General features: G+C 33.7%; 1 protein-coding gene across 7 annotated transcripts in view; it reads right to left on the reverse strand.

Annotated features, from left to right (window-relative positions):
* Positions 1 to 4849: 4849 nt before the first annotated feature.
* LOC117234373 (fasciclin-1) overlaps positions 4850 to 24263 on the reverse strand; it is a 380981-nt gene continuing 361567 nt past the window's right edge. For 5 of the 7 annotated variants that reach the window (XM_033495532.1, XM_033495524.1, XM_033495516.1 and 2 more), the window contains 5 exons: positions 16809 to 17023; positions 13479 to 13641; positions 12921 to 13065; positions 12591 to 12632; positions 4850 to 6910 (listed from right to left, as the gene is read on the reverse strand). In XM_033495532.1, the coding sequence (XP_033351423.1) occupies positions 6720 to 6910; positions 12591 to 12632; positions 12921 to 13065; positions 13479 to 13641; positions 16809 to 17023 (756 nt within the window). In that variant the 3' untranslated portion in view covers positions 4850 to 6719. The remainder of the gene's footprint in view (positions 6911 to 12590; positions 12633 to 12920; positions 13066 to 13478; positions 13642 to 16808; positions 17024 to 24263) is intronic. The other 2 variants (XM_033495556.1, XM_033495548.1) reach the window with 1 other exon arrangement.

A 24263-nucleotide genomic window follows, 5' to 3' on the forward strand; every position in this document is an offset into this window, starting at 1 on the left:
AATCGATAATGGTAATAACAGAGTGACGGTGACAGAATGATTGCTTCGAGGAACGATTGGTATGAATCTCTTTTCCCTTACCCGTTACTTAAGAACAGAACGCAAATATATATTCGAGGGAGAACTTCTTTTACGTAATTATGTGTAATTATATACATTATGTTTACGTAAATTTGATTCACTTGAATAACAAAATACTAGATGAGTATTAGCAAAATACTAGATAAGCAGAAGCTCGTTACGAGGATAGGAAAAATTAGATTTATTACGAAGAAAATTTTATACGTAGGAAGCAATATCGAATAATAATAATTTACCTTTTTTTACAATTATCTGATATTCTTTATATTATTAATTCACAGAGGACTGTAGATAATTTCCGAACATTTACAAACGAAGTAATAATTTCAGAAAAAAGTTAATTTTCTTAAATGTTCTCGACGAAAAATATTTTAACATGCTTTCGAATCTTTTTTCCTCGCCACGACTGAATCCCCTTTATGAACACACACTCTACGATTAAGCTCGAACAGATGTTGATTTTCGACTCATCGGAAGAATCAGATCACGAACGAATCTGAAATAAACGAGAAGATAAGAGCCGATGGAAACGAATCTTTGGGAACGTATCGTGTTAGAAATGCGACATAATTCGACCACCAAACGCAATGGTGCAATGGTATTTTTCCCTGTTACTGAAGTGTACATAGTAGATATATCTACAAAATGTACCAATAGTCACGCAAAACGATGTTTTTTTTCAAAGAATTTAACGATTAATTATCACACAAGGAATGAATCTAATTAATTAATCGAGGTACGCGAGAAAAATGAATCGTCGATCGCTTTACACGCCTACTTCTTTGGTCAAGGACTAAAGTATATATATATACGAGATTCTCGATGAGTGTTTAACTAATTGCGAACAATTAAACTTTCTCGTACTTATCTATTAATTGAAGAAATTCATTCATATATATCGTGTATTTGAAACGCGATGATTTCAAGTTTTATCAATTTTTGCTCAAGCTCTGAGATTTTATGAACGTAGAACAGAATATAACGACGTTCTTTCAGTACGCTGTACTGTGAAAAAAGTCGTCTGTTGTTAATGTGATATAAATGGCACTTTGAGGATATTAAAGAAGTTTCTAAATTCTTCTTCCTTTTCCAAGTTTTTTGGAATCGAAGTATGATTTTGATGAGTCGAGTATTTTTAATTATTCGTAATTGATATATACTTTTTTTTATCACTTTATTGCTTTAATGAGTAATTCAATCTTTCATATTCGGATACGATTTTCAAGTATCGAAATTTAGGTATTAAACGTGTTATAAAAGATACGATGAAAAACTAACAAAATGAGGACTAATGAGAAGAAAGACGTCTATGTAAGGACAAAGAGATTTCCAACGAAACTCTGATATGAGTTAAATTTGATTTAAATGCCTATAATTTACCACATTTACCAATCATTATGTTACATTAAATTTTAATTTGATGATCCTTATGATCAAGACATGATTCTTTTTAAATAACAAAACAGTTATTACTTTGTATAACTGTCTTTCCTAATATGTATTATTACTCGTATCACGTGCTTTATGACGATTGTACAATTATTTAGTACCAAAAATTTCGTCCTGTCTAAAATTAAAAGATCCCTTTCAAATAGCAACAATGCTTCAAACGAGATATCCTCGAGATTTTTTAAACCACGAGAAACATCCTCGTCGAACTGTACAATTGTACCGATATACCGCTACTTTTGACATACGTGTTTCAATCCATTTCGGAATTCTTCGATCTTTTTTATAGCAAAACTGACAAAAGCGAGCTGAGAGGCGTGTGTGCTGTGTGTTTGGATATGCAACTGAGTCTACAAATCTCGAGTGTATTCGCTCGGTTCGACTTCTTTCTGTTTAACGATCCACGATTTCTCATTATTTCGATTCGCAAGATTTATCGTATATGTTCAGAGTTAGCCAGGATATTCGTCACATTTTCGCGTTTAAATGACATACATTACTGTCCATAAGTATTCGGATACTTTCAAATTATAAAATAAAATAATTCAGTATCTTATTGAATAAGCGACGAATGTCTTAATTTTTACTTCAACAGATTAGGAATCCGAGTAACGAGCTAACTCGTCTGCTCAATTGACAAATTAAAATTTCAGTTGTGGCACGACGTAAGGAATTAATAGAAGACAAATGTTCTTCAATTATAACTTTAAAATATCATAATATTTTTCGACTAAATTGTATCAACTGCCAAAAAATATACGGACGATAATGTACGAATCGTGAAAACGATACGAAAACGGGTTCGCCGAGTTCCGTTAAGAGGAAAAGAAAAGTACGTCGGGAGAAACAATAGAAGGGTACGTCGGATATGCTGTTTTTCTCCTGTATGTGATACTTTTTCGGAGTTCCGTGTGACGACATTTCCTTTCGAAATTCCGTCTCTCGCATTTCCATTCACACCATTCACAACCCAGACACAGCTGCGAATATGCGATTTTCGGTTCGGCGTTACGCTTGAACAAGCTGAATATTAAAGACGCATCTACACGAAGAAATAGTTTTACTATTTTTTTTATCCATTTTTTTTTACTTTTCAATCTTAAGTTCTCGTCTAACGAACAAACAGTGTTTATTTAGAGTTTATGTATATTTATATATGTAATAATAATAATAATAATAATTAATAATTCATAATATCAATTCATCCCAACAACAAGTTTTAAGGTATCGTTTGATAGTATTTCTGTTATTTTCTCTTTTTTCTCTCAGTTTCTTCTCGTCTTTTATCAATCGTACTTTCTTTCCTCGTCAATATATCTCTCTGTTTATTATATATTTATATTTATATATTTATTTACTTTTTTCATATATATGTATAGACTGATATCAACACGTATAACATCGAATTCTTCTATTAATCCGTTTTTTTTCTTTATTTCATTTTCGCGAAGAGAATTGCGGTAGCTGAATGATTTCTTAATTACAAGTCTTCTGCCTTCTCTTATTTCTTTTTCTGTTGTGTTCTCTTTTCCTTCTTTCTAACTAACACGCGTGAAACGACCGGAATCCCGACAGAGTCCGATCCGATCGTTCATTGTTTTTCATCCATTTTTAGTTTCGGCGTTTCGATTACTGAACGACACTTTTCGCTATTTTATTTGTTTATCCCCCTGCCCTATTTTCGTCGCAATATTTTATTCTCTATGAAGAAACGAAATTCCGAGGCGTTTCTTTCTTCACCTTCGAATACTCAGGTTCTCTCGTCTTTTATCTGACTGACCTCTAATGATTCTCATAGATTGTATCTATTCTCTGTTTTTAACAGACACGCGCGATTTTTGTAATTAGTTGTACACACATAGCTAAGCTCTTACTAATCGTGGAATGAAACTGTGATGTGTCATTTGCTAATAATCTTTCGGCTTTGTTTCTTGATTTTTGATTACGAGTCTACAGTTTAACCTTTCGCTATATCATATGTGTATATCAGTTCAAGTGAGATTACGGAGTTTAAAAATTAAACTACTCACTAGATTCAAATTAATTAATTACATATAATTATTATACAGTTACGTATAGTAGGAATTGTTATTATATATAATATTAGTATAAAGTAAAAAGAAAGGTATAAAGTAGCAGAAGATTAAACTGAGATACGTTAGTCGAAACAAAATACAAATCCGGGAATAATCTCGGTTACGACATTATTGTGACACGGTGCAATGACACAGATGATTCTATATAATATATATGTATAGATATATTATATATAGCACTGTACAGTCGATAAAAAAAAAGTTTCTGAATGAGTATTTTACGTGTTATGCAGTCTGCTTAAACGAATTTTCGCATAAATCAGAAAAGTAACAAGACAAAGGCTTCGTCTGCCATATGATTCCTATGCTTGTACAATCACTGCATTTGTTTCCATACAATTAATGTTTTGAAAATATTTGTAATATTTCTCGAATAATGCTTCGAATAAAATCGCACGTTTAACTCTTAATTGATGCCAAGCATTGAGTATGGTAACAAAAAGAACTTTGGTTCCACTTGAACTTGCATGGTAATAATTAATTACCCAGTCCAAGCACAAGTAACATATTAATACATTCACTGCTACTATAATTATTTCAAATAGTTACATTTTCTTTAATTCACTGTCTCTTACAGTCTGTCCATTTATGAAAAGGCACAAATTTAAAAACCGAATAGCTTTGTCAGCAAAATTATTTACAATTAAAATCTAATTCAATAAGTGGCGCAATATAAATATGCATCGGTAGCAGCGAATGCGTTAAGCAAGAAACAAATTCGCCTTGAAAATTTCTCTTTAAATGCAAAGATTCGTTCAAATAACCTGCAGAATGTCGGAATGTGATCGAGTCACTTCTAATGGGCAAAGCTCCCGTTTCTTTTAAGGATAATTGTACAAAAACTCGTTTGCAAGTATAATTCGGCTTGCAATAAGACGTGGCAGTATTATTAGTAAGTAAACAGTGTAATACGATATGATACAGAGAGCAAGTGTAATTGAAAATCACAACTAAGGCGCAAAACCACGCGTCGAAAGTTAACGATGCCCAATTATCGTTTCAAAGTTTCGTTTTTTGGGTCAAGAGGATTTCTAACTCTGGAGTACTATAGTGGGATACTGCATTCTTCGCTCAGTTTATTTTTTTTTTTAACTATTTTTATAACACGATGACTTGTTCATGTTTTCGAATAATTTTTTGATTTGGAGAGACGAAAATTATTTTATTAGTACATTTGTATCTATAATGGAATTCTTGTTATATTTATTAGAAAAAATTTTAATTAGTACACAATTAATGATATTAATACGTAGTATCGATATATAATATAATTTTTCAAACTCGAGGTATAAATTAAATACGCGGATTAAATTTTTGTACTTGTTGTTATCTACTTTCCAAAAAAATGGTCACTCATTTTGAAGTAAAATATAATATCAATCGTCCAATCACTCTTTCTTTGATCGATATACCTGAACTAAATTAACTGCCGTTTGAACCTATTTATTTGAGAGTGTAAAATTCTTTTACATGAATGAAAGGTCATAATTATTAAAAAATCATCGAAGTCCTATTATATGAACTGTTTGAACCACACGGATTCAGAAAAATGAAATCCTACCACACTTTCTTCTGTTTTTGATTTTCTTCTGTTAATGGTTGGAGCAGACAATTTCTCAATGTAGTATTGATTAATTAAGATCTGCGTATAGATAGTATTGCAGAGTTTAGGACAAGCTTAGCTTTACCTATGTTATGTACATCGACAGAGTTCTCATAGAACCAATTTTCATTTAATTCTTCGACGATGTCGACAAGGTGGCGACTCGTGTACCTCGCCGCATGATTCATGCGCCATGAGAAATGACGTTCATATATACATACACACAGAACTATAGCGTATCATCGTTAATGAAATCGAAGTACCATAATTAGGCGAGTCGTATGTTGTACGAAAAAGTTTTATGGCCTGAATGATCAACGGCGTTCGATCTAAACCGACGTTAAACGCGTGACGCGCTAGGAATATATTATCCTTATACCTGCGTTTCTTCTAAAATATCGGTATAGAAAGAACAATTGGATCCTCCACAGTTTGGTTGAACTTTCGTATGGTCGTAATCCTAGGTCGTTCAGAAAAGAGGAACGCCAGCATGGTAACTTGAATCGAGTAAAATAAAACAAGAAGAAACGTGCTCTTCTCTGCCAGCATAACGAGAAATTGAATAGAATTGCTCTAGAAAAGGCCAACCCTCGTTGCCCTTGTACTCGAAGAAAGTTCCCCGAAATGTCTGCTCTATCTTCACGTTCGTTCTTTCTCGTTCGTAAAGTTTTCTCTAAATTACTTACTTGGTTGGTACGGTTAATTTATCATTTGGTACGATCAATGGCGCCTCTAACTCGCGAAATTGCCTCGCCGCGCGATCGTCGCCGTTGAAATATTTTCTCTTCTGTATTTTATTCGTGCGAGGTCCTCGAAGACTCTCGTGTTAGACTTCCTGGGGCATACGAGCGCGCGCACGAGACACCTGACGGTTCCTATCGATACGATAAAACTTCAAATCAAAAAAATCTCTATAGTTACGTAATAACACCTGCACGTTCGTAGCGAACCATTACTGACGACAATAATTCAACTTTGAAACTGCTAAATAGTATGGTTCCTGTTTAAGCTTCGCCCACGTTGCTTATCGATCGGTTAGGTTCTTGTCTGATCGAGACAGAAACCATGGCATCTTCTCTTGTAGATCAGGTCAAGAGTCTCGACCTGGAGTCGCTTCGCATTCAGGATCGTCCCCGATCCATCGATCGTGCCTCGGTTTCTTCACGGGGAACACATATAAGGGGGCCTTTATTCTTTTTCCATTAAAAGCGAGGCGAAAGCCAAAACCCCTCGAACACAGTTTACGCAGCAACACTTGAGAGATCGCGGACCATCTCTATGAATATCCGAGAACAGAGTCGTTCGAGGACCGATATCATCGACTCTAACGAACACGCGTTCAAAACAACTTCCTTCAAAGAGTTCAGAGTTCAAGTTCGAAGTTCGAATCCGGATCTCGTGCATTGCGTTTTCTTGGACGAGGACGATCGGAGACGGTCCCGAAATAAATTCCTAGGTGCACCTATGACAGACTTAGAGGAGATTCGTCCTTAAAGCAGCCACTTGGCTACCAGGATCATGATCAAGTGTGATGCGAGGCTACTGATCGACGCGGTTCCGGTCACCCTGATGTCGCTGTCCTTCAGTAAGACTGCGTCGATTACGTGGATGATACCGTTGGTGCACTCGACGTCCGGACGAAACACTCGAATCCATGTACCCTCCCACTCGATCTGGTAACCTGCAAAGAGAAACGATTTCCATCGATAAGTTGTGTCGATATTCACTTACAAAGCTGGAAAGATAGATTAGATGAACGAAGCGAGTTGTGATGTTTGCAGCGATAGAAAATTTCCAGTGAGCGTTCACTTGTCGAGCATGAAGTCCGGCGTCACTAAATTACATTTGAACGTCAAGTTTTCAATCTATGGAACACGAAGACGCAAAATGCATGTAGCAAATATTCAGAAAGTTATACACTTGGTATTTCGTTAACTGTTGTATTTTTTCTTTTTTTATTTTTTGTTTAAATTAAGATATCTTTCGCGTTTCAAAGTGTGTAGCATTTCGTTTGGTGATTAACTGACTGGAAGTTAAATTAATCTATCGTTTGTTGGAAAATCGTGTGTGTTACGAATAGCAGTCGATCTGAAAAAGCTTGAGAAATGTGATTATCATATATATATGCGTAATGTTGTGAATATCATTCGATGCAGACGTTTTGTAAATTTTATATTGAGGTTGTTAAATAATAAATGGTTATTTCAACGATACAATTAAGAAGATCGAGAATCATTTGTAACATTTTTTCAAATAAGATATTCAGCCGTGTTCATACGTACTAGAACGCTTATAGAAAATGAAGTAAATCTGAAAGCATTAATTTTTTTCTTGTATGTATTTTTTATTCAATCGCTGTTTTAATTAATTAATTTTGGTACATGAATTATTAGATCTTCCAAGGTATTTGTTATCTTCCTGGTTCCATGCAATAAATTCCACAAATGATTTCACAAATGAGATACAAATTTTTACAAACTTCATTTCATATTCTAACTGAGAGGTGTGTTTTATAAGAGACCAGTATGTATCTTGATATTTATAAACGAAGATGAAACTTCCAGCAAATCTATAATTGTATGATTAAAACACGGCAATATCATGAAGTTATCAACATAGAAGCAAAGAAATTAATTTAAGACAGTAAAAAAAAAAAAAAAGAAAAAATAGAAGAGAAGCGCTCAAAGAAATACGATAAACAGGCTGATGACTCTCGTTTGCTCCTTTCATTTTCAAGTTAGCAATTTTCATCCTTTTCCAGATACGATTAGGTATCTTTCGTCTGCAATTTTATGCTCATGGTTCCTCTATCCGATTCAATTATTCTGTTGTTTCTCTCTTTGCTTCATTATTTCTTTCGATATTACCACGTGTTTCGCTCCCCTTTCGTGTTCTTTCTGCGCGTCCATTCGTTGCATCGGTAACATTCGTTGCAAATAGAAAACGTTCTCGTGATTCGCGCGATTCGTGGCCAAGCGAATGACCGAGCAAAGCACGTAGCAATTAGCACCAGCGGTAATCAAGGAATTTGCATTTAAATGGTGGTCGAAAGGTGCATAATAAATCGTCTTGCGGTCTCGACCCATAATTGTGCACGTTCTTCGTCGACCTCAGCTCGCCGAGAGTGCCCCGGAAGCCACCAAATTACCGTGTATCGAAATCGAATCGCGCTATGATGAATCTATTCTTTCTTTCTTTTTTGTGATTTCACGACCATTTATCGAATATAGAATTTATCAATTTTATTATGGAAGATGTCTTTGTTATCTAAACTATTAGCGAAGGAATAGATAATTGTTTGGAATTTTTAATAACTTCAATATTTATTTAGACGACGTGTCTATATCTATATAAGACTATTTATTTGGAAGATATCCAACGATCGCGTTGTAAAATTAGATAATAGTTTTGAAAAAGGTATTTCTTAATCTAACATAGAGAAAATTTATACTTATTTTCAATTTTTACTAATTTGTCTAAATTCGATATTTAGTTGACTCTGGCCATGAAAGAATATTTCCAAATATTTGAAATAATATCATAATGTATTTTTAATTTCATAATAAGTTATTTAAAGATAAATTCTACATCAAAATAAATCGTTTTGTTATCTGTTACTTATAAATTATTTTACATATTCAATTTTAGAAACGTGAATAATATTGTCAAGTATCTCAAGCTATTTTATTAGTACGTGTCTTCAATTTAGTAGCTGATTACTTAATCAACGAATGTAATTATTAAATAACGAAATTTTTATCAAAAGCGTGGCTTCTATCTCTCCATTTCTAATATCTTTTCGCAAATGAAAGGTTTTTATACTCGTATAATAGCGTACATAGGAATCCTTTGAAGCGAATCTGTGGCAAACAAACTGTTTGCTTTAGAACGGGATGTGACACAGAAAGCTCGCCGCAAAAAGCTTGTAAATTAAAACAGACGATAGATAACTACAGTTGAGGACAATTTACAGGTGTCCATATCGTTCTATTCCGCGTTCGTCACGTCCATTTATCGTCGCGAAAGGAAATGGCAGCCAATATATTTCGCGCAAAACCGTTCGCCATCTATCCCGGATCCGCAACTTTTTCTCATCTTCTCGTATTTTCTCGTACGAAATAGACATAATACAAATTTACGTCGAAACTGATATCCTGTTCGCATGCATAGTACAATGAATACGTAGTAGCGGGGTAACGACCAAGTTGCGATATTTTCAGAGTTGTTTTATTACCTCCTGCGTTTCTCTTTTCTTATTCATTAATTTTTTCCGCGGTATAACATTAATACTCTATACTCTCCTATTATATTCTATCATTATGCATTTCAAAATTATGCATTTATTGAATAATGAAGATTAAACAATAACGAAGAAAAAGTGTAATCTCTTCCAAACACGAAATTCCAGATAACGAGAAAATAATTTTCCACGGAAAATGGAAATGATATATCCTTGAAAAGGGGAAGACAAATATTCATTAAAATCCCAACTTTCATCATTAGAATCGAAGAATTATGACTCGTGGTAATTAAACTGTGAATATCTGTGGATTAATTGGACATTTGTGCAGAATATACCTATATAATATGCAAAATTATATGAAATATCCAAAGTAAAATACTCATTTCAATATTTAGTAAATAGATTAGATTTCTTTGGTTACGTGCATGGAAGTATAAAATCCAGCGATAATAACTTTCTTAGCTGTCCAATTAGTTCCTCTCTACTTATGTTTTCTTATCCTTTTTCGTAAATCTAATGATAATTTTTCATTCCTGTTCATTCTTGTCAGGCTTATACTTCCACAAAATTCAAAGAAAAACATCAAGTACTAATTGTTCGACGGAATATTTAATCGGAGAACATAAAACAAGAAATTCGATATTAACATGTGCAGGAACGCTTTCGTACGATCAGCGATATTTTCACAGAAAAAGCGACGACGGTGACGATGAACACGATTGTATGGGTTAATCGTGTTCACGCCGGAAGCTAGTCCTGCGTTTTTACTGTAACAAGCTTAATCGACTTGTTCAAGCGAATAACAAGCAATATGTATGGCGTGTGTCAGTCGTTTTCCTGTAAAATCATAAAAATACTCACTGTGCAAATTGTTCAAACAATTAAATGTTACAATACCCAGCACGATTTATAAAATTCAATACGCCTATTGTTATTAATTTTGGCGTTGACTCAATCGACTATTTTGCTACTGGTGAATGATTACACGACGAGAATACAACGATGAATGCTGGAAAAATTTGAGTGAGCTCGAGCTCAGGCATCCCGTTTTCTTATTGTCTTTACGGTCATTTTCGCTTATTTCTCATCATAAAATATTCTACCGCATGGGAGTGAACTTTCATATCCGTATCTAATTTTCTTTACTTCAAATATTAGAACAAGAAATAATAAAAACTCTCATATTGTTAATGTTTCTACTATATTTAACGTAATACAACATTTATATTTCAAAATTAAATGTACTAGTTTCCGATTGCCTATCTTCGAAATTCGAAAAATTCACTATATTTAAAAACCAATTCTACAATTTCTCACTTAAAGGAAGAATTAAAAATTGAATTGAAAAGAGGTTCACCAACAAGAATCACGACAGACACAAGCATGTACCGTATTAGCAATCTATCAATGAATTGTTTTACATACAGCGAGCACGACAACGTTAACAATTGTCACAACAACGAGTTTAGTCATCCTGTTACCTTAGTAAAACCAAAGAGACAATGTAAGAAGTTCATCAAGAGAAAGATAAGGGCTGCGTCTATTTACGTTGATGATAGTTAGATTTATTCGAATATGGCTGAAAAGTACAGATACGTATTTCGCTCATCGTGCACGCGTACGATTCAGAAGCATTAACAACGTGAACAGTTGTGAAATAGAGAAGCGCGTTCTACATATGCTGAGCATAAGGAAGCATTCCTTTCAAGCACTGAGACTGCGTGAAACGCGCGTACTTGATCAGATTTTAACGCAAATGAAATGTGATTATAATACGTGTTAGTAATTATGTGAACGAGGACACGTGATCAAACGACTCTCGTACATAGTGGGCTCGTGTTCAAATTTGTCATATTGAAAAAATCGTTTTGTGTCTTTCTTTGTCAAATGTTCGTGTATTTTGTAACAGTGTAAACGATAAATGTGTGCATTTCGAAATCTGCGGCTCCAAATACGCAGGTGACTCGAAAAATTTTCAGAATAGAATGCAGATACAAGTTACGTCAACGTTTGAAACTATCTTTATTCGTCGACTTTTATTCTTCAATTTTTATCTTTCATAACATTACTACCACATTTAATAAGAATTCTTTTTTAGTAAAAAATTTATTCAACTTACGCTAGATTACTATAAAATCTTTTATGAATATATAATATATGTCACACAAAATATTTTGGAGCATTTTCAAAGGTTGAAACAAATTCGAGAATATATATGGGAAATGCAAGACGTTTAGTATAAGTATATATTTTACAGAAATCACAAAAATATTTAGTACAACATGTGAATAATTGTTTTAAAAGTATAATTACTGTCAAAGATGTTTTCGTTGAATATAATGAATAACTGACTCAAGTATAATAAAATGACAATAAATTGCAGTAAATATCTGGCATCTCTTGTGTTCTTTTTCAGATTTCCTTCAAGCTTTACTAATATAATCATAATAGTTGTGTCTCATTATAACGCAATTTCAAATTGTTTTGTATAACACACATGATATATTCACAAAAGATTTCTAGGTAAGCTTAGCACAAGTAAGTCACTGTAGGTCTAACGAATGAGATAGATGTAGCAATAAACTGCACACTAATTCATTATATCTTGTGGATGATAATTTTTCTATCATTAAAAGCCTGATCTGTCTCAACTGAATGGAATTGGAGCTGATCTATAAATGTTTGTAATTGATTAAAGTTATGGTTGTTAATGAAAATGAACAAAATGAAAAAATTTCAAAACTCCTACTATCGATATATTCTTCGTTTTAGAACGATTCACACAATAAGCCCAACTTATTAGAATATAGAATCGAATTATAAAATTTGGACAATGAAATCGACGCGTTTGTAGGAAGCGATCGCCAGAAACTTTTGGCAGACTGTCATCGCTTGATCTTTACGTTTATACATTTATCGTACATCGAAAATACATTATATTTACTACCCAGTAGATTTTTCTCTTTAAAATTATACGTATCAAAATGTGCGCGCGTTAAACATAGTGCGTGAAAGTGCGAGGAACCCTTCACAAAATTGACAAATGTGCGCAGAGCTCGTACTGGTGAAAGCACGTGTCGTCGCTCATCGGCGACGTCTAAAGACTGAACTCACTCACCGAAAGTTTTTGGTCGGATCATGTTTTCGTCGTACGTGTCATCTAAATGTAACCAAATAGCACCAGGTTTGAAAATGAACAGAAAAAGCCCCATAACATGGAGCGTGTGAGTACAAAGCGTTATTTTCTTGTTTTATCCGTTTCGAGAAGAGCAAGAACAAAAAATACGATACATATACGATACCTGGACACGTTTACGTTTAATACTGACAGAAGGATAAATCGAAACAAACGTCGAGTGTACCGTTGAGTTGAAGAATATCTGAGCAATTGCAAAAGTGCTTATGCAAAACGATTATTTTTTGAGACGAAGTGATTATCTTTACTCACTTTCGCCAGCTTCACGGACACGAAGCTTCAGACTGTCTCTGGCTGCAGGAAGAACGAAGGTTTCGTTGTGTTTCATCTCTCTTAGCTTCGCCATCGTGTACGCCTCATCTGCTATCACGAGGTGTCGTTCTAAGATTTGTCTCGCCTATAAGCAGATTTACATGTTAGATATTGTAGTGTAGATTTTTCTTGATAGGAAATTGAAGTTGGAGAATTATTTTTGTGAAGTGATTGCTACCGTTAATACGTCGATAACATAAGAATTCGGTAGAAGGATGTTTCTTTGGGAAATTGAAATTGAGATATATAAATATCACAATACTGGTTCATATGGAATAAGAAAATGCATTAAGTATAAAATATTATGTAGCATTATGTAAAAAATAGAGGTGATTTTGAAATCTTCGTAAATCTTCTATTATTCCTTTAATTTATAGTATTTGTATAACGTTTTAAGTATTTGAATGATAATAAAAGTTATTTTCATCTATCGTAATGTAGCAGTTGTTTTAAATTATTAAATATAAGAATATTTTATTTTCATATAAGAATACTTACATGATAGCTGTATTCAGGCATGAAGATCTTTTTCGTAGTAGATGGGTAACTGATAGCAGACACACTCCAGGCATAATCGCGTGGGGCAAAGTATGTAAAACGCGTCCTCGTTTCGTTCAGCTGACTGTTGAATCCGATGCGTTGTCCAAGGAAGTAGGTGGAACTTGAAAAAGATAAAGAAATAAATTGAAGAAATTTATGATTTACACAAATGAATCAACATTGGAAGAAAACCAATGTAAGATACAAATACTTCTACTTCCTAGCATTTTAAGAAACATTTTATAAAACGGTATTTTTAAGAAAGGGAAGAAGAAAGGATTATTCTTCTATATCCATGATTTTGGCTGAGCCTTTACGTTATACGTAAGTAAACGATAAATGTAGTAATGAAAATAAATTTATCGTCCTACATAGGATAACCAGAAAGAATATATTTTTATTATTGATAATTGATAAAACAAAATTTTTCTTATGCTCCCAAAGAGTTCCTTTTTGGAGGAGTTAATTAATATAATATATAATATATAATATGTAATAATTTTCACATGAATAATACTCTCTACATAAAAATATCTCAAAAATGTATCGATCTTCTTTGATCGAACAAATTTCCGTTCACTCCCCAAAAATTTGATCCTGAAGGGGTTAATTAACTATCATCACGGGAATCTCACATTACAATCTTTCAGCCAACAGTTAAGGATATCTCACACATCCCCATCTCTGCAAGTGTCTCCCTTCTTGACCTTAACTCCTAGAGTCTTCACTCTTACCCGTCCAAACAGTCCATAAAGGAAACGAGTGGGTCTCGAACTCGATCCACCATATCCGTTTCCTCAAGTCACATACAGTAATAGAGCAGTTAACTGTAGCCTGGGGCATACGATCCTCTTAGAAGCCAACCTAAGCGTTCATACAATACGATCGATCGAAGAGATCGAGAAATCTTCCATGTTCTCATGAATGGCATCATTCGTTTTGAAACAGTTTGTAAATCAAGAGCTGATAGTCAGAGAGTGGCAAAAGGGTAGAACGTTGAGGCAAACAAATCGATGTAGTGGATCTTGATATTCGTAAACGTATAGACGTGACGTATAGGCACAGCCAGGGAGAACTACTACTATCAATGGCTTCTCTCGTCTACAGTTTAGATATCATGGTGTGGGGTGATGGAATGCTGACATCACCATCCATCCACCGCATCGAATAACGATAGCCATCGTATAAAGGGGCTAATGGCATTAAAGGCACCGTATAACCGATCGTTTCCTGGGCAATGGTTGTTCAACGTTTCCACGTAACAAGATGGGATACTTGGTGGCCATCCTACCCTTCATAATGTTGCATCGTTTCCAGCGAATATATCGTACACTAATAAATTCGTCTCGCCAGATGTTTCCAGATGCTACGTTTGAGTTAACACTTTCATTGTTAGAGAAGAAGAGCGACTCCTCTGCTGAAGTATTATATTAATTATATTTACTTATTTACTTGACGGAAATTTTACGTTGAATTATCGGATTCGAGAAACGTGGTGCAGTGGAGGTTTGATTATTTGACGCTTTATACGTAATTTATATTTCATTTGAAATTTAATAACATTGCTCAATTGTTTCAATTTTGTGTTTCACAATATCTGATACTACAAGTGTTTCAAAATTTGTAGCATATCGATGTAAATACATCTATTTTTTATTCATCAACTATCATAAATTTTTGATAGCCCATAAAAGACGTGATACGCGTTGACAATTAGCAAACGCTTGTTGATAACGACGATCTTTTTCTACGATTTCTATTTTCCCTTTCTTCGATGCGTGACAAACGTTTTACCAGATATTCATAGAGTTTTAGATCGGTGGAAAATCGTTCGGATCAGCTTCATATACGAATAGCATCAAACGCATAAATGTTTAGTTATGGAAGCTTACTCATTTAACGGGGTTTTAGCGTCGCGAAAGTTTATTTATCGGTTATTGGAATATCATTTAATTGGATTTTCCATTATCGATGCATCGATAATTGAAATAACGAGAGGGGAATTAAATCACGGTGGATCTGGTTGCGCAATATTCATACGGTTCGAACATGTACTTGGAATCAGTTTCATTAGAGCAATCTACCGGAAATGGAAATATACATGTTTCGTGCATGAAAAGAATGTTTCTTCATGTAATGCACACGATAGTTGGACACATACAAATTTCCATACAAATTGTTTCTCTTTCGTAGTTGAAGTACAACACTGTACGAAAGTCTTAGTTTACTTAACAAATTTTTTATGAAAAAAAATCAGTTTTAAATGCGTGAAAGTCACAGGAGAGATGCATGACGAGTATATTCGTCGTTTGAACTGACACGCATAAATTGAACATTTTTTGGGGAATAATTCAATTCTGGTTGAATGCAGAAGCGATTTCAATAGAAAATCGAATGCAATTGCATTCGGTACGAATTTAATAGATCGACGTGTAATTGGTAAAATCACCCAATTCTTTACATAAGAGCTCCATTTACTGTATCAGTTAAACGAAACACGTTAATGGTAATTGGACTGAAAATTTCTCATGTGCTTTAATTAGATTTAAGGACAAAAAGAAGTTCGAAGTACACAGTAGAATAATTAAAATCAATTATTTTGCAATGAAAATTATTTGTATCACGGAACAAACAAGATCTTTTCTAGAATACACGTTTAAGTACTTTCTGATATAATTGATAGAATCGATTTAATTTACAAAATGGGTCCTCTAATGAAATATACAAGAATATAATTAGTATAATTACAGTCCTATACCAGTGTAGTAAACGATGACAGAGAAGATAAAATTAGTTCATAGATTATTTCACTGTATCAATTTTGTTGTAAAAAATTCTCTGTGCTACATATCCTCTAATATTAATTCTAATATATATCCTAATATAAATATCTGTTCAAAACAATTGCATAAATAGAATTGGGATTCTATTAATTCTAAAAATTCAATTCTAATAAGTTGTAGCAGGAAATCACTCAATCATCAATGATGTCAAAAAAACATTATTTAGCTCTTAATTAGTATCGGTAGGTCCTAAATGATCCACAGTAACTTGCGTTACATGAATTACTTAATGTAAACCAGTCCATTTTGATTTATATCTCATATTTCATGAGATAGACCATCGATGGCATTTATCACGTAAAATAGAGGATATATAATAAATAAAAATTAATTAAACTATTAAAAGACATCTAAGTTCACATTGAAGAAATTTAAAATTTCACTCTACTAGATATTTCAATTTTAATTCGAAGGTATATTGAGTGTTACAAAGATATTAACATACTTGAGCATAGGGTCGGTTCTAAGTTTTTCCAGCACATTGGTATAGGGCACACCAAGAACTCTGTCGATGATATGAATCAGTCCATTGGTAGCAGCGATATTTGCAGTGACCACTGTTGCGTTCACGCCACCACCTTCGACGGTCACTATCTGGTTTCCGCTTGGTTCCTGAGCCACATTGAAGTACAGCTTCTTCCTGTCTGCTGCTGTGGCAACCTATAAAAGAACGATGAATCTTAAAGAAAATCTCAAAAATATACTCAGCATGCTCTACACATCGAAACATCGATATTATATATAGCTATTAATATAGAAAGAGAAAATAAATAATCCGTTTCTTCGAATAATTCGCTATTTACTATAGTATATTGATAATGTCACTACTCAATTATTTATTGAGCTTCAATACATAGTTACATTGTGTTATACTAGAACGAAACGTTTAACTTCACTTCATTAAAATTTCATTTAATGCAGACTTATTTCTAAATATGAATTTACATAAATATCGACTAAAAACTAGAAAAGGGTCTAACATTTTTAAAGGCCATTATAGATCGATTTATCCGTAATTAAATTATATCTCGTCAAAAATAACCAAGGTTCTGTTTCTTTCTTCTTTTTTTGAGTACTATACGTGAATTATCTAAATACGGTAACAAAGTCAAAGGAACTTGACAAATAATTAATAATTAACGAGAGAGCCGTGAGGTGGATGGGGCGATTTTATTCGAAGAACGGTTGAAAGTCAGCCGCGTGCAAACAAGAACTCGTACGTATCTAACTGCAAGTTACAGCGGAAGACGAGGGCCGAGTTTAAATTCATGTACGCTTTCATACTTGCAGCTTTTTCACAGACCAGAAAGAAGAGAATTAGAAGGAACGTTGTTAGGCACTTAGCAATAAGTCTCCTTTGTTGCGTGTGCATTTATTAGTATACTTACGACAGTTAAGAGGAAGAATGTATAGTTTCAAGCAGAGATTAGTGATCTAAAGTATGTAATGTCTTTTAATATTTAAATTAATAGGTCTTGATACTTTTATAGATTTTGATTTCTTTTTTAAGAGTATATTGTACGATTTCTACAATATACGAGTAACAAATAAGGAATAATTTTCTTTCAGTCGAATATTTAGAACTTAAGTGTGTGAAAATCCATATGATCAAATTCACATTTGTATGCACATTTTGTTCCTTGAGTCAATTTGGCATGTTGCGATAAATGTGAAATTGCTTTATTGTTTGTAAACAATGCATGAAATCCTACGTCTGATAATTCACAGAAATCTATTTTAAATGTCTAATAGAATCTAACAGAATCTAGTTCTTACAATCAGTCAAACTTATAATATATATAATAAAAAAGTTTACACGTATACATGTACAAATCTGGAGATTGTTTTATTGAAAATAAATAATAAAATTGCTGTACACACATAAACGAAACTAGTTATTTCTATTATACTCACTGTGACAATGAAAAACAGACGAGAATGTCAGCGATAGATAAAATAATAATCATATGATAAACATACAAATTATTACAAACTATAAGGTATAATCAGAAAGCTATTGTAAAAGGAATGGCGCCGTCTATAAACCATTTGACAGTCTTAATTCACGCTTCCGCGAATAACCGTTTAAAGTTGAAAATTTGTTTCCTCATTGGAGTCCTGGCATTTTCGTAGAAAGTTTAATGAGAGTGGTAGCGACGAAGAAAAAGAAGCAAAAAGACTCCAAGATAGGAGAGGGATAAAAAGAAAGAAAGAGAGAGGCGAAGAGCAAGAGAGAGCTTAAGGGTAGTGATTCCTTTTCCGATTGATCCCTTTCTCATGAATTTTCCTACTTGTACTCCCCGCACCACTTCCGGTTACTTTTCTGATCTTGAGTTGCTGCTACTGCATCCGTATATAGATGCATCTACTATCGAGACTAGCGGCTTCAAAGATCAGATCGAATAAATTCCATGAAAATCCACGCCCCTCTTTGGCAAAGAATTTTCCTATAAGCCTTTTTCTACGCGAGATCACTCGGCCGCCTTTTACTTTTTATTCCGCCAGGATCCATGCACTTTCCACGTTCTTCATCTCGCGTTTCATCCGATTTCAATTCTTCATTTTACTCTATCTCTCTTCGATATTTAGTACGCTTAAGCGCAATTCTGCTTTTTTTAATCGAGTTATATCCATTCGAAGCGGACGTAACTTGCCTTTTAATCGTAGTTCACCAATTAGAAACTCAATTAAAATTTGCAACATGTTCGCCGATTTTACGTTAAAATTTGTATTAATTTATTGATTCATTTATTGCACATACGTTACTCATTTGCATAGATAATAAAAAAAAAGATAATGAAAAACAATATGATTGAGAAAATCAGAACGAGAAAGTGTTTTTGATAGACGTCAGATAGAATAGCTTTACGTGAGAATAGGTTTCATACTCTGTCTTTTGCAGCATGCAATCCAGTTCGTCATTTTCTTCCTGTTAGATACAATCTGTCTTTAGGAAGCATCAGTTCTTCTTAATTGGCAATTAGCTAAGTAACGACGACATGGGCGTTATTGATCGATCGAGGATGAAGTGTTATTTTCTTCAAAAATTTAGTAATAAATACGAAGACAAAATTCTTCCTCTTGTAACATTTCCCTGAGAGAAGTTAGCGTATATTCGATAGCAGGTATATTTAATAAAATTTCTTTATTTAACATATCTAATTTAACGTATCTAATTTAAAGTTTAAGAAGATTTAACACAATTTCGATAGACGTTAAATTCGATAAATCTTAAACCGACCAACTCCACTTTTTCGATTCCTCAATTTCGTTACACAAGTAAGCGGATTCAATGTTCAATTCTCAAAAAAGAATCTTCCATAGTTCATTTATTACAAAAAAGTGACACGAATAATAGTAAATTCCAAGTTAAATTTAAGCATCTGCAACATCATCGTATTCTTCTGCTTTACAATTTATGAAACTGTTCAATGTGGCTTCTGAATCGAACTGAATAAAGCTTTTCATATCTTGAAGAATCTCATCTGCGAAAGGCCATTACCCAAAAAATTCCCCCCAAAAAAGGAAATAACCAACAGAATAGTGGAATGAACAAGCCAATAAAACAGCCTACGGATGCAGCGTTGTTTCGCCTTTAATCGTTGCCGTGGACGCTCAGCCAAAATGTCCCCGGGTTTTTATTCACGGAGGTTGGCCGATTTGCATTAAACGGCGCTGCTTTCACGCCAATTTATCGCGGATATGTTTTATGTCGCTCTTCTGCTTTATGACGCGCGGTCCCAGACCCCAATGAGACGATAAAACAACCACGGAAGAGAAACACACCAAACTTTGGTAACGCGACGCGTTCGAGATAAAACGACTTCTTTTTTTCGCAGCACGACCACGTGTGCGTTGTCGCAAATTAATTTATTCGTCGTCGTTCCGCGAAATGTAATTCCGCTGAATCTGCGTTTGTTTCGAAGCAATAAATGGCACTTGTAGCGTCAGACCGCAGGCTTGTGGCTCCGTGTAATGGCAAAATTAGGGATTTTCTGATGTCTTTTTTCAATCGTTCCTTTAGGTTCAGGACACAAAGTAATTTTATAGATGTATTATACAAAACATTTTAATAATTATAATGATTAGATATATTATAATAATAAGACACGACTATGTAAGATACCAAAATTTGAAAGGAATCTGATGCTAACGAAATTTCAAAATGTTTTGAATAACACATATAATATAGTCATAAAAAGTTTCTTTCGTAGATTACTGTATGGGAAATAATATACATTTGACTCGTAAAGAAATTTATAAGAAATAAGAAATATTGAAAACACAAGTTACATATACAATGAATGTCTTCATACAAGGGAAAAATGTAAAATTCTCCATATTGATGACAATTACCTTATCGATCGAATATTATAATTTGCTTTAACAATAAACAGATCAAACTGTAAATAATACGTGATATAACAAAATTTGTACAGGATGACATTTGAACGGGATGATCCAGGGTATTATTCCGAATTCGCATATTCCGTAAGTCGCGATATCTGTAGCTTGGCTAGCGACTGTCGAATTTGATCTGTGAATGCAATTACACGAAATCACCGATATAGCTAATTACGTTTGAATATCCATGCCTGAATCATTCAGTACGCTGATACGGAACGCTGCCTTTAATTATATCCCTCTGCCTGTTCGTAAATTAACATTCTATTGACGCGTACAAAGGTTTGATTTTCGTCTCTTCATCAATCGAATAATAGTACACGTTTGACAACAATTGCGTTGAATAACGATTGCAATCATCTAGAAAATCTTCGGAATATATAATTAAAGATAAAAAGTTAAAGATTATTATAACTCCGTAGCTGAGAGCCACAGTAGCTTAGCCGAAGATCTATCAAAACGAAAGAAATTACAATTGATAAGAAAATTGGCAGACGATTTAGTATATAAATACGTTGTAAATACAAATGAGGAAGCAATTAAAAAAATTTTGACCTATTCCTACGTATAATATATCTGCGTCTACGTAGTTGTGAAGCTAAGCGATAAAGTGATATACTCATCATTTTGTTAAATGTATAATGATTAAGAATGTAGAAGTATCACGGTAGAACTTCGTTCATATGAATTCGTCGGAAGACAAGTTGGTTTATATAACCAGGTCCTTCATATAATACGAATCCACTTATTTCTTCCTACCATGTATGATTTTTCGTTCAGTTAATAGAAATTGGTGTTCATATAAGAGAATTCCACGTAACACGTGCTCTGAAATACATAATAACGTTGCAAGCTCGTATCGATTACGAAGCATGAAAGTGTCATATTATACGCGCCGCTATTGTTTACATCTTATTGTTAGACGTTCGTATAAGTGGATCGACGCTGGACGATATTTCAGGTAACAGGAGCTCAGCTAAAGTTCTATTAAATCAGATACTACTAAAATTTTGTTCATGTAAAAGGGGGGTGTTACACTGTACTTATAGGATGACCTAGATAGAGTCAGAGATTAATCCATCAATTCACAGAGACTGATAAGAAAGGCTGTGCAGAATGAAGGTCTCGGCGGACACATGGATTAATGTCCGAATGGGATTATGATAAAAGCCGAAACAGGCGTACTAATGCCGAGTCACTAATTGCCGGTTATTAAACAGCATCGACGCAGTAATGCGCGCGATATTTATCAGCAACGCACCGAGCGAGCTGTCTCTCCCGATATTGACCCCGCCAGTTCTCGTTTACTGCCTACGGTGCTTGTATTAATTATTGTAAACAATGAGTAAATTGTTCTAATCGAGAGTAACGAGATTTCCCTGTGTAGCGTTAAAACTTCACGTCTGCCGTGATACATATCGGTTGTTCGACGAATAAAATCCCGCATGACCGATAAATTGTTAAACTTCAAATATTTCAATATCGAAGTAGCGTATGGTACGGACGTTTTAATTCCAGAAAATTTTCCACCCAATTCTGGTTATTTCGATGTGACCATTTTCGAAGAGATAAATGTAGATGAAAGCAGAAATAACGACGAACTGTAGGACAAATACTTGGAATGGTTTTTTATAATTACTCTGCTAAAAATGAAATCGAATAATGTAAATTGATGGAAAAGATATTGCAAATGAAATATTACATCGACGTGTGAACTCCTATCACTCATATGACCTCAAAACACTACAAGCAGGTTTAACCTACGGACGATTGATGTTTTAAGACATTAAAAAGTAACTACACAATTGTTTTAGCTATAACACGTGTTGTTTTAAATATTTGAGAAGGCTAGATAAGTAATAAAACTATAATAAAAACTTTAAAAGTAACTTTGGGAAATGTTCCGGTTTCAATATTTATCTTGTACATTTTAATACTAATATTATCGAAATATTCTTTGAAAATTCTTTCATGCTATTATTATTCAAATAATAATACTTTGTATGGATAAAAACTAAAAAATAACATCGAAAGCATAGCTTTACAAGAGCGCTATTCAGGATTATCATGGTAATTAGTATGGCGATCGGGAGAAACGTAAAATTCCCGAAATATATATATATTTCACTTATGAGAGCACTCCCATGAACAGAACTATAGTTCGAATCGTATTTTTCGCGGTATTTTTAGTCGTTTATTGTACCAACGAAGGTGCGATTTTTCATCCCGGATTTGCAAAACGCTTCTGTATTGCCCTATAAATTCATCCTGTAAACAAACGCGTAAACAAACTGCGAATTCGCGAACGATGCGCGATGAAAGAAATAAAGTCGCTTAAATTTATTCAAAGAGAGAGAAGTGAAACGTATGAATTTACGCGGGAATTATTCTTTTATACAACTCCGTTGAGGATGTATCGTTTTAATTAAACGATTTTTGTTTCCTGTTTCTTCGTTTTCCTCGTTCATTTTTCTTGCTACATTGTAAAACATATTTTTTCACGTTTTCAGAAGGAACTGTCGTAACTCAATCGCGCGAAATAAAAAATCGTTTAATTATAGATCGAAGTCTAGTAGTTTTTTTTAAAAAGCACTTAATACATGCGCACGTTTTTTCGATTACAAAAATTCTTAATTAAAATATTGTATATCAAGAACACGTGTAATATGAAACGGAGATACGTTTTCAGGGGGAAACGATCATTGAAATGCAAGAAGTAGAAAAATAAAATTTGCCATCTTTTCCAATATTTATGTTCCAAAATTTAATACCTTTTTCATGCCTTTTAAGGGGAAATCTAATATAGTGCATAAATTAATAAATTTTATAAATTCTATGAAAATTCATAGACTGATAAATTTTATGGAAGTAAAATTTACTTTTACAGCTTAGATATAGGATTAAGGTAGTAAAGTCATTATTAAGTAGCGAATATTTTCTTTACAGATTTTCTTAAGAATTATCCTAAAAGGTTATTTCGTAACGACATTATTCGAGTTGTTTCTTCTAGAAAAACTTTTCTTTTTCGTAAGGTCTTAGAAAACTTGCTTCATAAGTGCATGTCCGAGAAATCCGTTTCTCCGTTATTCTTTACTTATTTCACTCGCAATAGAACTCAGGAAAATATTCGGTCAGTAATATATAGAACCTTGCAATTTCTGCGAGTAATATATACTATAACTCTGTATTTCGTTACAATATGAATTGTTCCAAGAGAATATTAATGATCATTCGCGTAATCTTCTGAACGATGATAGAGCGAGTGCTGATCGCACGTTAACCAGAAGTTTTGAGAAATGACGTTAAATGAAAACGAACTTTCTTAGTCGAATCCGATAAGAAGATTCCCGGTTTGCCTGGATTAATTGTAAGTGGATTGAAAGGTAAAAGTTTGACCAAGAGACTCCTAACATCATAACAACGCACTTTAGGTTAGTCTTCTCCGAGTTTCCTCAAAGTTGACCAAGAACACCTGTTAGTTTCTCAGCTGTTCATT

This window comes from Bombus vosnesenskii, unplaced genomic scaffold, assembly GCF_011952255.1.
Source record: "Bombus vosnesenskii isolate JDL3184/JDL3185 unplaced genomic scaffold, Bvos_JDL3184-5_v1.1 scf7180000013263, whole genome shotgun sequence".
In the NCBI taxonomy this organism is placed as follows: domain Eukaryota; kingdom Metazoa; phylum Arthropoda; class Insecta; order Hymenoptera; family Apidae; genus Bombus; species Bombus vosnesenskii.